Source organism: Xenopus laevis, chromosome 2S, assembly GCF_017654675.1.
Source record: "Xenopus laevis strain J_2021 chromosome 2S, Xenopus_laevis_v10.1, whole genome shotgun sequence".
NCBI lineage: Eukaryota > Metazoa > Chordata > Amphibia > Anura > Pipidae > Xenopus > Xenopus laevis.
In genome coordinates, this window is record NC_054374.1 from 68,348,353 (window position 1) to 68,364,695 (window position 16,343).

The 16,343-nt window shown below is 38.3% G+C and overlaps 1 protein-coding gene across 3 annotated transcripts; it reads left to right on the forward strand.

Annotated features, from left to right (window-relative positions):
* The first annotated feature begins 10,880 nt into the window (after positions 1-10,880).
* Positions 10,881-16,093, forward strand: gngt2.1.S (guanine nucleotide binding protein (G protein), gamma transducing activity polypeptide 2.1 S homeolog). Of its 3 annotated transcripts, XM_041583926.1 has the most exons (3): positions 10,881-11,122; positions 11,161-11,292; positions 15,693-16,093. In XM_041583926.1, exons 2-3 carry the CDS (start codon positions 11,209-11,211, stop codon positions 15,816-15,818), a joined length of 210 nt encoding a protein of 69 aa, XP_041439860.1. In that variant the 5' UTR covers positions 10,881-11,122; positions 11,161-11,208; the 3' UTR covers positions 15,819-16,093. The 3 variants fall into 3 exon arrangements, 2 of the variants coding, with proteins under 2 accessions (XP_041439860.1, XP_018104947.1); XM_018249458.2 differs by having other exon boundaries at positions 10,882-11,292; XR_005965828.1 differs by lacking the exons at positions 10,881-11,122; positions 11,161-11,292 and adding an exon at positions 14,498-14,926 and having other exon boundaries at positions 15,693-15,790.
* The last annotated feature ends 250 nt before the right edge of the window (positions 16,094-16,343 follow it).

A 16,343-nucleotide genomic window follows, 5' to 3' on the forward strand; every position in this document is an offset into this window, starting at 1 on the left:
TGTTTGATTCAACAGCTGTTTTGGGCCAGTTGGGTCAAAAAATACTGAAACTGGTTAATAGCATTGTCCCAAATGCGTCAAACATCTTATGTTTGATCTGTAATTGTATATTTGGAGCAAAAAGCACCGACACCAACTCATTGCATCACAGCCTGCAGACACCTGCAGAGATATGTACAGGTGTACATCACCAGGAAGTGTGTGGGTGTCAGAATTCAGCACTCAAACAGCATATGTGCTTCCAGGAAGCGGGACATCGAATGTGTCACTCACAGTCAGGAGATCACTCGCCCACTTTCTTACCCAAGGATATCTGATGCTGTGCCTACGTAGAAGCTAGCTAGTGATAGCCTTGTCTGATTCTTTCTGATGATCACAGTTATCTTATTATCTTCTGTTAAGGTAAATGCATACCTTATAAATGTTAAGGTAAATGCATACCATATAAACAGCTGTAGATAGACACCAATGCTTGTATGTGCAGCATTTATTGAATCTGCTTGTGTCTTTCAGTTTATTTTAAAGGTATCACAGATGTAAAAGACTATAAAATAATATTAGCTGGTATATTGTGACAATTTCAGCATACTGGAAGACTGAAAGTGTGATATCAGAGACATATTGATTTAGTGACAGGCTGCTCCAGTCCTTCTCAGAAACCCCTGGGTTCTTGTGCAGATACTGCTGGTGATAATCCTCAGCAATCCATAATAACAGATTGGTGCAGCACAAATCTCTGTTGTGATGGGTCCTAGGCCATAGCCAGTGAGTTCCTGCACGCAAGAAATTGATGTGTAAAGTGTTATAGTGTGGCTATAAAAGACAGACAGGCAGAGAATACTGCGACACAAGAACACTTCGGAGCAGATCAACATTTATATATATATATCAAGAAATCTAAATACTTGACCAGATATGGTCTCTGAGTTGCCAAGAGATCCTCAGAATTCTTTGAACATTGTCATTTTAATGCAGTTCTATCCCAAATATTTAGTCTATGCAGAAAAAAAAAACTAAAGATAACTTATCAACGCAAAGCTCATTCTGATTTATGAGTCTGAAAACTGCAATAGATCATATTTATGTACTGGCCCCTGTCAACACTGAGCATATTTATACCAGTCTTGACCCCTTCATTACTCCACAATTTGGGCCTTGTTCTTGGGAGTCCTACTGACTGTACACAGCTCTGTACATTGACCATTCAGCGGCATATATATAAATTTACTATAGTAAAGAGAGAAAATACAGTTCACCAGAACTCTATAAATATGGTCCAAGTGAACCGAGAACTTTAATCTTCTTCTCAATCTCATGTGTTGCCTTTCTTTAGAAGAATGGAATTAGAGGTGACTGCACCACATTTCAGCACACAGGGGGCCCTTGGGGTAAAAGGCTGATACAAAAGAATGTATTAATGTTTAACAATTGTTAGATATTTTATATATAGATAAGGGATGACCAAACTGCATTGCTCAAGCTTTTGTTGAACTGCAAATTACTACTCTTGACATCAATAAATACTCATATTATCCATTTAGTTTATAGCCATGGTTCCACTATCTCTAGCTCCAGCTCTGGTTATTGCTTAGCATTCTCAATTTTTGGACTGGTGTTTCATTGGGATATATTGCTAATTTTACAATGAGATGTATGGAAGCTAATAAAATGTGAATATATCAGATAAATACATAAAAGATTGTAATCTCTAAAGAGCAGGGGCATACTTCTCTCTCTGTCTCTAGCAGTTCTGTATAGAACATTTGGTAGGTGACTATACATAGATATGGCTAAATGTATGTTTTCGAGCAGCAAGCCAACCAGCTGAATGCCACAGAGGATTAGCCAGTGTATGGGCATTTAAATTGTGTGAAATAATCTATAAGCAAATGTTTTATTGATCTATATACATCATATATATATATATATATATATATATATATATATATATATATATATATATATATATATATATATATATATATATATATATAACATCATGCAACATTCACTTTTTAACCTTATAAGAGGAGCTTTCATTCAATATAACAGGGTTCTGGGAATAATTATTGCTGATTAGGGTGCCAGCCATTGGGGCACTGTCTAGTTCTACCCAATTTCATAATATGCATATGCATAAGTAATTTTGAATTCAAATCAGATGCATTATATACCTGGTTGTTTCTAATTTAGGAGCCTTGAAACCTTTCACATTTGTACAACTGTTATTGTTGGTCAAGTATTCCCTCTACTGACCATATTGGTCTATTACAATATAATTTTAGCTGTCTGTAGCAGTCAGGTGGCTCCCCCTGTAGACAGAGTTGAGCGCTGCTGCACATAGACAGAGTTGAGCGCTGCTGCACATACTTTTTGAAAGGCGTCCCTAGATTGTAGAGCAGCATCTCTCATCTTATCTCTATAGGTGAATATCATTGAACGGTATTGAGTACCTACATCCTCTCCCTGCTCCATTCCTGTAAATAAAGGACTGATTACTGGTAAGGAAAGATGTTTGTCTGGGCATCTCACTATGCTTAAATGTAATAAAATAAGCATTCACCTGAACTGTGTCCTATTCCCCCATTATGATAATGATCCTGATGGACCCTACTGATTTGGCACTAATCTTGGACTTTTCACTTTCCTTTACTAATCACAATGTTACAATAACCCACTTATTTCTCAAGAAAATACTAACACATTCACACATACACTCATTTTCCTGCCTAGACTACTGCAACCTGCAAATAACGGGCCTCCCAGACTTCTACCTCTTTTCACTGCAGTCTTTCTTACCCTGTACGGCTAAAAACCTCCTGCTCTGACAAATGTGGAAGTGGGCATTTTTTAACCCAATTACAATGGCAGAGTAAGAGCAACTACATGACAGGGCCCAGGCCCGGACCTGCAATCTGTGAATAAGGGGATGCCATAAGGTCCTATAGAAAGTCAGTATTTAGTGGGCTGGTGAGGGCTGTTTGGGCCTCTGTGTGGGCTGATTGGGCCTCTTTGTACCTGAAATGCCAGGGTCTATTTTAATTCTCAGTCCGGACCTGACAGGGCCCACAGCCAATATGGACTTGATAGATAGAAAGCAATGGAGATTTATGAACCAATTCCCATACTGCTACAATTTTATTGTTATAGGGCCATGATACCATCATAATTTATATCCTTATGTGTTAGTAAATTGGAAATATTAAGTACATAAATATTTGCTTTTTTGCCTAATTTTGCCTAGCATACATGGTATTAACAGCTTAGTTTGCACTTACAAAGAAATTCACTGGCACACTGCTTTAGCAGGGCAAGCCCTTGCAGTTTTTTAATGCAATGTGCAGTGTGCAATGACACTCCCCTTTGTCAAGTGTCCCCAAAACGTTGCACATTGCATTAAAAAACTGCAAGGGCTTGCCCTGCTAAAGCACGTCTTGTGTGGCATTGAATTTCTTTGTATTCTGTAAGTGAGGTGGCCGACTCCTCTATCACTGGGCACCAAGATAAGGTGACTGGGTACTTAAGGTGTGCGGTTTCCCCCAACCTTGTTTAGTTTGCACTTAACCATGCCTAAACAACTGTTGTTCCTCCAGCAGCCACAAGCTCTTTACCATCAATATCCACCAAAAGTGGAAATTTTTAGCAATCAAGGGCATGGCATGTATTTGCTATGAATATTGTGTCTAATGGAGGCAATAATGGCACTCTCCCAACCAAGGAATACTCCCTTAGCTTTCTCATAACAGGTACCATAAAAGTACCATAAAGCTATGCAAGTATGGTTATTGCTATGTAAGGATGCAATTCTATTTTTTTACTTAACTTCCAGTTGAGTATCTCATCTATTTCTATTTCAGTCATTAAAAACACTGCCTGGTTGCTAGGGTAGATAAGACCCTAGAAACCTGTAGCTGCTAAATAAACAAACTGGAGAGCTGCTCAACAAAAAGCTATATAACTGAAAAAAACACAAAGAATAAAAAAATACAGACCAGTTGAAAATTGTCTCAGAAAATGTACATCATACTAACAGTAAAATTAAATGTGAACAACCCCTTTATCAGAACACTGCACTTAGTTTGACTAGGTTTAAAGGAACAGTAACACCAAAAAAGGAAAATATTTTAATGGAATGCCAATATAATGTACTTGTTTCCTGCCCTGGTAAAACTGGTGTGTTAGCTTCAGAAACTCAACTATATTTTATATAAACAAGCTGCAGCCATGGGGGCAGCCATTCAAGAACGGTATACACAGTAGAAAACAGAAAAGTTCTGAAGAAACCCATTGTATACTACAGAGCTTATCTGTTATCTGCTGTGTATCCTGTACCTTTTCTCCTTTTTCAGCTTTGAATGGCTGCCCCCATGGCTACACAGCAGCTTCTTTATATAAACTATTGTAGAACTTCTAAAGCAAACACACATGTTTCACCGGTGCAGCTCAACAGGACTTTATATTTGTGGTTGTCTCACTGATCGAACTGTAAAATTCTTATTGGGTGCTTTTGAAGGCATCCAAACTTTAGCAAGATGTTAATGCTGAATCATTAGATAGAAGTAGAATTATTTTGTTTCTACCTGCATATCTGACAATTCAGCACTGAACTTTAGTAGAGAAAACAAACAATATTTCCGTTGACAAATGGTCGCAGGAAAGACTGTAATTGTAAAATATATATGGCCACCTTAAGTCAGGTGTCAGGCTAGATTTTGCCCGATATTGATATGTTTTCCTCCTTATTGCTAGGGCCACACATACATGGATCCTGCACTGCGGAGAAACGCAGGCCAAGAATCTACTGCCCCGCTGTTCCTCTTCTACTGCGCTGCCTGCACCTGGAAGCATTACCTCTGCACGGGTGCAGGCAGAAACAATGGTTTCCGGCTTCGAAATTAGATAATGTATTCATACCTCCCAACTGTCCCATTTTCTGTGGGACAATCCCTATTTTGACATGTCAGCCTGCAGTCCTAGATTTAGTCCAGAGTTTCTCTTTAATCTCCTGCACTGATGCCAGAAAAAGATACAAAGTTTCTTAAACTTAAATAAGAGGCTTTTTGATAGAGAGCCCAGAACACTCAGCACCTGCACTTACATACATTTGTAATAATTTACGATAAGCTAACATACAATTGTAACTATTTAAGATAAGCGAGTGTCTTGGAAGAACTGTGACTCACAGCTAAATGAGCAATTTCACCTTCATTAGCAAAACTGTCATAACACATATAACATGGCCCTAAAACCCCCAAAAATGTGTTTATACTTTTATAACCTGCCACATTTTGTAAAATGGACAAGATAATGTTTGGAGATTTGGTGATTATTCTTGGTGCAAACAGCTCAGCAGAAGTGGAGCAGCAGCAGCTGGGCAGCAGATTCTCGCCCTGCATTTTTCCTCAGGCCGAGATCCATGTAGTGTGGGCCTAGCCTACCTGTACTGGCCTTTGGTGCTTTATAGATTATAAGGATTGTTATGACATCATAACTTTGATATAATCACAGACATGTAGTAATTAATTGACTAACTACAAAGAAAGAGTTTGTATACTGTATTTGCATTTATCTGTATGTGACAGTTTTTGTGATCACAACTCGTGGTCATTAATGAGATAACACTCCTGTTTGGTATTATAATGTCATTATCTGACTCAGTTAATGAAAGCAAATCAGCAAAGAATAAAAACAGCAGGGATGAATCCTCACCTCCTGAAGATTGTGTATTCAATAGTATTATCACAGAATCTCCATGAGCGCTGGTAAAAAAAAAAGTTCTTTCAACGCAGCTTTCTTTCTACACGTCCTCAAAACTCCCACATTAGTTCCTATCTCTAGTTATGTGCATCTTGGTGGGAACATGTTGCAAGCAAACACAGCTATGAAATATGCATGGTACTAGCATGATGCAGACTACAGACAGATTTAGTCTGGCCAGACTCAATACTAAACCCCAGTTTTATGTGGTGTTTGTGGTTTTTCAGTGCAACTTAAAGGGGTTGTTCACCTTTGAGTTAACATATAGGGGCAAATTTACTAAGGGTCGAAGTGAATTCAAGTGAATTTTGGAATTTAAAAACGTTGAATTTCAAAGTATTTTTTCGGTACTTCGATCATCGAATAGGCCAAAATTAGATTAGAATTGAAAAAACATTGAATATTAGACCATTTGAAAATCAAAGTACTGTCTCTTCTAATTCGACACTTCGCCACCTGCCGAATTGCTGTGTTAGTCTATGGGGACCTCCTAGAACCTATAGCCAATATCTTGGCTAAGTTTTTAGAAGTCAAAGTTTTTTTTTTTTGAAAATCGTTCGATCGATTGATGAAATCGTTTGATTCGAACAATTTCATCGTTCGATTGAGCGATTTGAATTCGATCGAAAACTGCTAAATTTAATCAAACCAAAAACTTTGACTATCGAATTTTTTCAATTCGATGGTCGAATTTCGAAGTTTTAGCACTTCGAAATTTGACCCTTAGTAAACGTGCCCCATACTGTATGGAGACACCAGAGGTTAATAATGGTCTTTTGGCCTGAAAACCCATAGTTGTTCATTTCTGGGTCAAAAACCACCTGTGACAGATGGCTTCCATTCACATGAATGCGGAGGTGGAATGCGGAGGTATTACTTATTTCTCTGTTGCCGGTGAAACATTAATGTGCCATAGGTCTTAAAATTATTGGCATTAAAGAATGATGTGCACACAGGGGCGCTCCACCAATGAGGCGAGTTGAGACACTCGCCTCAGGCGGCAGCGCCCCCCTGGTTACCAGGGGCGGCAAAAATGCCGCTCCTGGTAACTAAGAGCCGAATTTCCGGTTTTCAACCCGGAAATTCGGCTCTTCTAGTGCAGAGAGCGCAATTGCGCTCTCTGCACTAGCGTCGTGCAGCGCCCCGACCCCCTCCTGCGCAGAAAATGTGAGCGCCGTGAGGAGGGGTCGGGGCGGCAACGGAAGGCCGCCTCAGGCGGCATAAAGGCGCGGATCGGCGCTGTGTGCACAACACTTCAAACAAATGTCATTTAAAGGGGTTGTTCAAATTTAAGTTAACTTTTAGCATGTTTTAGAATGTGTTTTTCTTATCAACTTTTCAATTGGTCTTAAATGTTCCTTTCTGTACTATTTACCTTCATCTTCTCCCTTCTTCCAGAGCTTTAAGACTACATATTGCTTTCTATTTTGGCCCTTTCCAACTCATCTTCCATTCATACCACTAACCGTTTAAAGGAGAAGGAAAGGCTACAATTAAGTAAGCTTTATCAGAAAGGTCTATATAAATACACCAGTAATGGGCTTCTGTATCAGACTTCCTGTTTTCAGCATAAACCTCCAGGGCAGGGCTTGAGCATGCTCAGTTTGCTCCTCTCCCCTCCCACAAGTGAATATGGCAGCTGCTATCCTAAACAAACAGAGAGAGTGTCTAGAGCCATTTACACAGGTATGGTAAATCATTCTGCAGAATAAATAGTGTTATAGCTTGCACTATTGTGGCTAATCTATTGACAATAAACTGCTTCAGTACCTTTCCTTCTCCTTTAATAGAGTAGATTGGACCCTAGCAACTAGTTTGCTGATAAAAATTCAAATTGGAGCCAAATAAATAAAGCTAAATAATTTTAAAAAAAACACACAAAAAGGTTTGTTCATTCACATGTACTCCGGCCTGCCGGACAAATGCAAAAAAGATGGTTAAGACTCACATGTAAAGAAGGAATGTTTTATTGTGCCCATCGGCAAATATGCTGTTGTACAAACAAATAAATAAAAACTTTAAAAAAAACCCACAAAACAAAAGATCAATTGAATATCAATGTCCACATCATACTAAAAGTTAAATACCCACCTTAAAGGAGAAGGAAAGCTACGGAGGCATTTTATTGCCAATAGATTAGCTGCAATAGTGCAAGCTAGAATGCTATATTTATTCTGTAGAATGTTTTACCATACCTGAGTAAACAGCTCTAGAAACGCTCTGTTTGTTTAGGATAGGAGCTGCAGTATTAACATGGTGTGACATCACTTCCTGCCTGAGTCTCTCTCCCTGCTCTGGGCTCAGATTACAGTAGAAAGGGGAGGGGGGTGGGGAAGAGGAGCAAACTGAGCATGCTCTTGCCCAGGGCAATGAGGTTTAAGCTGAAGGCAGGAAGTCTGATACAGAAGCCCATGTGTACACAATAGAAGGAAAGAAATGCAGTGTTTCTTTTGACAGGGGACTCAGAGCAGCACTACTTTGGGGGTTTACTGGTATATTTAGATGGACCTTTCTGATAAGGCTTACTTAGTTTTAACCTTTCCTTCTCCTTTAATAAAATACAAGATGCCCATTTTTTTTAAATGGTACAAAGCTTGTTTGATATTAGTAAGCAGCAACTTTTGAACAGACATAACTTTGCTATAGCCAGAAAAGCCATAAGCAACATCTGTTGTTTTCAGAATCAGAACCAGTAAGCATGTTGTCCCTTTAATAACTTAGTACATTCTTGTACAAATGTGAGAAATATTGCAAGGAACAGATAGGGCTGGTGAATATTGGGTTCATGCTGGTGGTTGTTAACAGAATGGAACTACAATTAAGTTAAACCCATTACCCTTAGTACAAACAATTTGATGATGTGAAAATGTGAGCAGACTGCCAGTAAGGACAGACCCCCCTCATTTGGAGATAAAATTAGAGAAGCCTCACTGGGTTGCTTATTTGTCTTTAACCAGCTTAGAAGAGATCTAGCAAATGTTGAACCTGATTGACTTATGCCTGATTTCAGCCCAGTTAGCTAGGTACACAATGATGTGATAAACGCCTGAATTATCCTAATGAACTTTAACCAGAGCTGTGTGCATAGAATATTGTTTGCACGCTGCATGTATGTAGTGCCAGCAGGACAACCCAAATCCTATCAAACATAGTACCCTTACCCACGACAGAACTTCAACAATCATTTTTGAACACTATTTAGTATTAAGTGTTTGGTAAAGCCATTTGGTTTTGTTTATGTATTAACTTATTCACTAATTTATACACTGATTTTAGGATCTAATTAACATATGAACATTAACCGAATGGTCTCCAGAAAGTGATTGGACATTGCTATATTTGATATTATATATTGTGTATGAGTATGGAATTCACGTGATTTTTTATGTCTTTTTCACTCTTTTTTTGCTAATTGATTTTTTTATATGGACTATACAAAGCAAGGGACTAATAGAAGAATAATAGAATAATAGAAAAATGAGAAATATATGATTTCAATTTTTTTAATATTTTGAATTTTGCACATGGATTGTCACTAATTGGCTAATTAACAAGGGTATAAGGATTTTGTGGGAGCATGCTAATCTGTATGACAAAGGGGTCCACCCCCGAGACTTTTCATTAGAGCCGGCATAGGACAGAAGGAAAGCGTTTGGGAGATTGATCGCTGCAAAGACGATGCGATTAGTCGCCAGGCAACTAAATCTCCCCGAATCGCCCAGTGTGCCCCCACCCTAAAGGGGTTGTTCACCTTCCAAAACAATTTTTTCAGTTCAGATGTTCTGATAGTTCACCAAAAAACCTTTTAAAATGCTTCTATTTGTAACCATTTTTCTAATAATGAAGTTTAAGGGCAGATTTATCAAGGGTTGAAGTGAATTCGAGGGAATTTTCAAGTAAAAAAAATTCGCAGTAATTTTTTGGATACTTCGACCATCGAATAGGATACTATAACTTTGAATTTACTTCGATTTGAAGTAAAAATCGTTTGAATATCCGACCATTCGATAATAGAAGTGCTGTCTCTTTAAAAAAACTTAGACATCAATACTTCGCCAAATTAAACCTGCCGAAGTGCTATGTTAGCCTATGGGGACCTTCTAGACCATTTTTCTAAGTCTTCACACAGCAAAGTAAAATTGTTCGATCGTACATTAAAATCGTTTGAATCGTTTGATTCGAACGATTTAATCGTACAATCGAACAATTTTACTTGATTGTTCGATGGCCAAATTCGGTGAAAAATACTTTGACTTTGATAATCAAAGTATTTCAATTCGATGGTCGAATTTTGAAGTATTTTACACTTCGAAATTCGACCCTTGATAAATCTGCCCCTTAAAGTTTCACTTTTTTTTTCTTATGTCTTTCTAAAATAGATGCTGTTGAGAAAGGCGTCAACTAATGGAGCAAATTGTAACAATTCTGTATCGTCTGTTTATAGATTACTGAGCTGCCAGACAGAAACTGTTAAAAAAAAAAAAAAAAAACGCCAACAAATGGAAAAAAAAAAAGAAGTATTTCTGATGAACAATCTGAAAACAACTAAGCTGAAAAAAAGTGTTTGGACGGTGAACAACCACTTGAACAATTGCACCCCACCTGTCTAAATAGCATTCTCTCTTGGTTTATTCACATATGTTTTGGTGCACTCCAGTTGGGATTTCTTATGTTTCCCTATTAGCAGTGGGCTCTTCCTCTGACTTCTATAGGAATCTTGTGCCTGAAGGTAAGCTTGAATACTGTATTTTGCCCTATTTATTTTCTGGTTTGGTTGCTATAATCTGCTAAAGCAAAACAAAACAGAAAGGGTAAATGAAAAAGTTGGTATTATTGAAAAGAAGTACATTTTGGATTTGGATGCTAAATAAACCTTAAACTCAAGAAAGAAAATGGTTTATTGATGCACAGTGATGTCTCCAATAGCCTTCTCTATATATAATACAAGTTCCAACAGTTGCTTTGCAAACAGACAAGTAAACTTTTGAATCATAATTTCAGCAAATATACTGTTGTGTGCCTCAACTAAATATAAACACTACCTTCTTTCTGTGCTATAATCAGGTTAGACATTAAAGCCGTTTATCGGATTAGGATTAGCAAAATGTCTTCTGTCTGTAGTTTTATATTGAGTGGAACAAAGTAGAACGGTTCAGATTTTACAGCAAGCTGAGTATCTCCAGCTAACTAACTACCAATAACACCCATGTCACAGGCATCTTTTATTTAGTTCCACTCTCGTAATACATGAAAACTGCTTCAAAGGATTCTCAGTTTACACCAGCCTTATCCCCGTGGACCTAAATTTCCAGAGTTCTCACTGCATTATAAGGAAGACCTTACTTTTCTCTCAGCTGTCCCTACATTTCACCGCAAGAGCTCTTAAAAACCATTTACATCAGCTATAAACTATTTACTGTATCTTGGTTCCTGCTGCAGTACTTCATATAAATGGCTCAAGACATGACAGAGAAAGATCTGCTAAAGATGGAAGTGGAACAGCTCAGAAAAGAGGTCAAAACTGAAAGGATAATGGTAATTAGACTTTAATCTACTATACCAGTTATAGAGAATTGACCACATGTCTACCAATATCCCCTACTAGTTCATTATATAGTGTTCCTTTCACTCTCTGTTGTGTTACCTATAAAGGGATTTCATTTAGAATGGGGAAAATGAAGCATTATAATGGTTATGCCAATGCTATTATATGCACATTCCTACAGTATATGGCAATAACAATATATTTATTATAAGTGTGAAGACTTAGGAATGCATCTTTGTCAAAATGTTTTATACCACTGCTCTATGAAGGCAACCTAGAGCAACCTTGATCTCCCTACACTGCTTATGTGCATATCAATCCTGTTTTGCTGCATATAATCTCATTATTATTGGTTGATGTATGATACCTGCCTGGCCAATAAGTGGCCAATTTTCAAATATGAATAATAAATGTATGCCTAATTATATGAATACAGGGTCAAAATGGGCCGGCATGACACTAAGAAATAAAACCAATGACTGGGGGGGGGGGCTCAGTCCAACACTTTATGAATAAACCAGATCACTAAAATGAATTAGGCTGTAATTTACTTAACATTTATAAAATACATTAAATGTCCCTGTCATTATTATTACTAATCATTTCCATTACATTACAGAGATATGAAAGCATTGACACATTAAACATTAAAGAACTAAAGGTATAATATATAATTTGGGGGTCGAAAACATTAGGCATTCCCACCCTCATTTCTTCCTGTATAAGTAAATAATCTCTTGTACAGCACTGCTGAATATGGTGTCACTCAATAATTGGGCAGCAAAAAGGCAGATACACTGTACAGTGAAACCTCAATTTTACATACCCTGATTTTTACACCATTTTTTGTCATCCCATCAATATATAATGCATAATACATTTCCCTGATTTTACATTTTCCAGAATTTTACACTGTTTTTTCTGGTCCCCTGGAAAAAATGTAAAATGGGAGATCACATCTAACTGGATATCTGTGATTAAAATAGCGTATGAAAGAAGATTTTTATCAGTCTGTGTATGTGTATATTCGAGTTATGTCTTACCTGCTTGCTTAATACAATGGGGCAAATTTACTACAGGGCGAAGTGACTAGCGTGGCGAAAATTCACCAGTGTGACGTCATTTCGGTACTTTGCCGATTCTTAGCGGTCGCTGGCGTAACTTCGCTAGCGAAGGAGATATACTCTATTGATACTTTGCTCCCTAACGCCTGGTGAATTTACGCTCTGGTGAATGGACGTAACTACGCAAATTCACTAAGATGCGGATTTTACTGAACGTTACCTCTTGCGCCAGACTTGCCTTCACCACCTCAGACCAGGCGAAGTGCAATAGAGTAGATAGGACTTCCTAAAAAATAGTTGAATAAGTCCCAAAAAACACTACCGTCTTTTCCTTTTTCAGGGTGATAGGCTGAAAAAGAGCATATATTTGGGGGTAACCTGCTTCCCCCCTACATTTCCTAACAAATGGCACATAAACTTTACACTGGGATCATGTGTAGGCCAATATAAATTTATTTTATTAATGTGTCCCGGGCTTGTGTAGTGTAATGTATTTGCTGCAACATATATGTCCATTGAACTTTAGCTTCCCGCCGCATGCAAATTAGGCAACGCTAGTGCAACTTCGCTGCGCTTGGCACAGTAACGCTAGTGCAACTTTGCCATCGTTTGGCGCCCTGGACGCAACTTAAGATTTTAGTGAATTAGCGTTGTCCTGCCAAATCTACGCCTGCCGAAGTGTTGCGCTGTGAGCAAAGCCGTCGCTGGCAAATTTTCGGAGGTTAGTGAATTTGCCCAAAGGCTGGATGGATAAGACTTTGTGGAAGCAGCAGGACAAATATATTTGCAATCAGAAAGTATATCAGCAGTCAGCAAAGTCAATGCAGGATTCCAAATAAATTCTAAGGGCCAGATTTATCAAAATGTGAGTTTTAACCAGAGAAAAACTCACCCATGTTCTATTCATTCCTATGGGACTTTTAGAATAGTATTTTTCTGTGGAATAATAAACAGAACCTTGTACTCGATACCAACTAAGATATACAGTAATGAATCCTTACAGGAAACAAAACCAGTGTATTGGTTTTTTTAATGGTTAAATGATTTTCTATTATCTTTATGTATGAAGATCCAAATTACAGAAAGATCCTTATCTGGAAAACCCCAGGTCCCGAGCATTCTGGATAACAGGTCCCATACCTGTAATGTACTTTCATTTCCTTAGAGACATAACTTTTAGTCATTGCTGCCTCACCCAGACTATAACAAGTGCAAGATAAAAATGCTACTTAGAGTGGACTGACAAATCCTTGTTGGATTATACCAAGTGCAGTGGAACATCTCAACACTTGCCAACAGGTCAGTAACATGATTGGGTATAAAATGAGCAGATCCAAGAGAGTCTTTTAAAAGTAAAGATGGGGGAGGGGGACACCACTCTGTGATACCCTGTACAGGAAGCAAATATTGCAACAATTTAAGAATAATGTTCCTCAGTGTAAAATTACAGTGATCCCCAAATAGTGGCTCATGAGTAGCATGTTGCTCACCAACCCATTGGATGTTGTTCTTAGTGGCCTCAAAGCAGGTGCTTCTTTTGCATTTCTCACTTGGAAGTTTTAGATGCATAAAAACCAAGTTACTGCCAAACTCCTCCTGTACCTGTAAACTTTTGACCACACAGAGCAATCAAATAATCAGTCACAGGCTTTACTTGGCATCGCTGGGACCTTTTTTCATGCTTGTGTTGCTCCCCACATGTTTTTATACCTGAACGTGACTCACTGGTAAAAAAGGTTGGGGGCCCCTGTCATGGAGGATAACACATTGTCCAATGGTAGAGCTCTTTGGTGGTACCAAACCCTCCTACTCTACCTCTGATTTGCACTTGACTACATTTAAAATATGACTAAAATGGGGAAGTAGGTGCAACAAGTTAGCCCCATTTATCAATTATGTGTCTCCGCTGTATGGAGATAATATAGTGAATAAAGTACCCCCTCTTGTAAAACATAAGGATATTATAAGTTACCAAGGAGTTTCATGACCATATAAAAACACGAGGCCGAAGGCCGAGTCTTTTTATACAGGTCATGGAACTCAGAGGTAACTTCCAATATCCTCATATTTTGCAACTGGGGGTTTATTATAATACACACGTTTCAGTGAGTCATGTGATCAGGGCCGGAACTAGGGGTAGGCAGAGTAGGCACCTGCCTAGGGCTCAATAATGGAGGGGCGCACTTTTCAGGGGGAATTTTATTTTATTTTTAATTTTTAACAGTGTTTTTTATTTGGCTTTAAATGATAAACTACTGTATTTTATTTTGATGGGGCAGCCTCCCACCTTCCCAACCCTGTCTGGTGTGTGAAGTGACAATTTAATTTGTTACTCTTTTGCGCTTTTGAGTTCTGTTCCCCCCCTCCATTCTGGCCTGTACCTTATCCGATGCTCTCTGACCCTAGTTGGCGCATGCTCTGTTAGCATCTGCTTACATCGTTCAACAAGACACTGGCGGCAGGATAAGCAGCAGGACTTGGTGCTCTGGTATAGCTTGCACCGAATAGATTTTCTAGGTGATTTATGGAGTGGCTGGCTGCTCGCACAGGGGGGAAAAAGGTATTGCGGTTCAAAGGGAAAATTCAGAGGGGGGTTGGGACGAGTGGAATTTTTTTTAAAAATCAAGGTTGTGCATCTGACTTTAAAGCTATTCTACAGTCAGTATGTGCAAAAGGGTGACATTTTTCTTCATGCAAGCATTATTTTTATTTTTATTTTGTTGTCTCTTGCTTTAACATTTTTCCACATTGATGCATAATAACACATGGACATGGGCAAAAGGCTCATTACATCATAATTAAATTGTTGCAACTATCTGTGAAGAATATAACCCATTACAAAAGTGCTCTTGCATTCAATTGCTACTAGAATTGTTTGCCAATTCTACTTTGATGTATGAGAACCAAGAGCTGCAGTGTTTTGGCTTGACTATTTGGTTTTATCATGGCCAGACATGCAGTAACTATCTTGAAGTTGGGTAAGAGTGATGAGAGTGCCTGAGCTGTGACTGGGCAATGTTTTTTGGGGTTAGGTGTGCTGTGACAGTGACTGGAGTGGGGGGGGGGGGGCGCCAAATGAAGCACTTGCCTAGGGTGCCAAAATAGCTTGGCCCAGCCCTGCATGTGATAGAAATGACATCAGAACTGACCGTTTATAACTGATGACATCAGAACTCACCGTTTATAAGGATATCATTTACAAGATATTCATGGCTTTTGTGTATTATAAGTTAATATTAAAAGGGTGGTTTACCTTTTAGTTAACTTTCTGCACATCTGGTTAATATAATGGTCTGTTTTGTATTTACTCTGTATTTCCTTTTTAGGCTTCCAAATCAATACCTGAAATGAAATCATACATTGAATCCCGTATGACGGAAGATCTGTTGATAAAAGGAGTCCCAGAGGACAAGAATCCCTTTAAGGAGAAAGGTGGATGCTTAATATCGTGACAAAGGGAAAGATAACCTTCACCATGCAACATCCCATACAGTATACCATAAAGCCATACAGTAGAATTCATGTCTTACTTTTAACTAGAGCCACTACAGAAGTACGGAGATTATTTTCATATTAAAAGTTGAAAGAACTAAAATGCATGATTTTGGAAAGTAGTTGGACATCCAAAGTTTTTTTTTAATAATTCATACAGTATGTTGGTTTATACAGATAGAGTTGCATGACCAAATAAACATTGACAGTATAACGCTAGTTGTTTCAACAGCAATTTGTGTTTCAGTGTGATTTTTTTTGTGTGATTTTAATGGACACAAAACATTTATTTTGTGCTAAGCCCTAATGCTACTAGGATTGGGGGGAAATCTCCAATAGGAAAACAGTAGTTTTGCTTTGTTTTCCTGGCAAGGCAACTTTCAAAATGAAGCGCTGTGTATGTTTTCTCACCGGAGTTTTACTTTATTGCCTGTGGGAAAGCATTTCAGGGAGATTTTTTGCCCGCTGTAACATATATAAGCTGG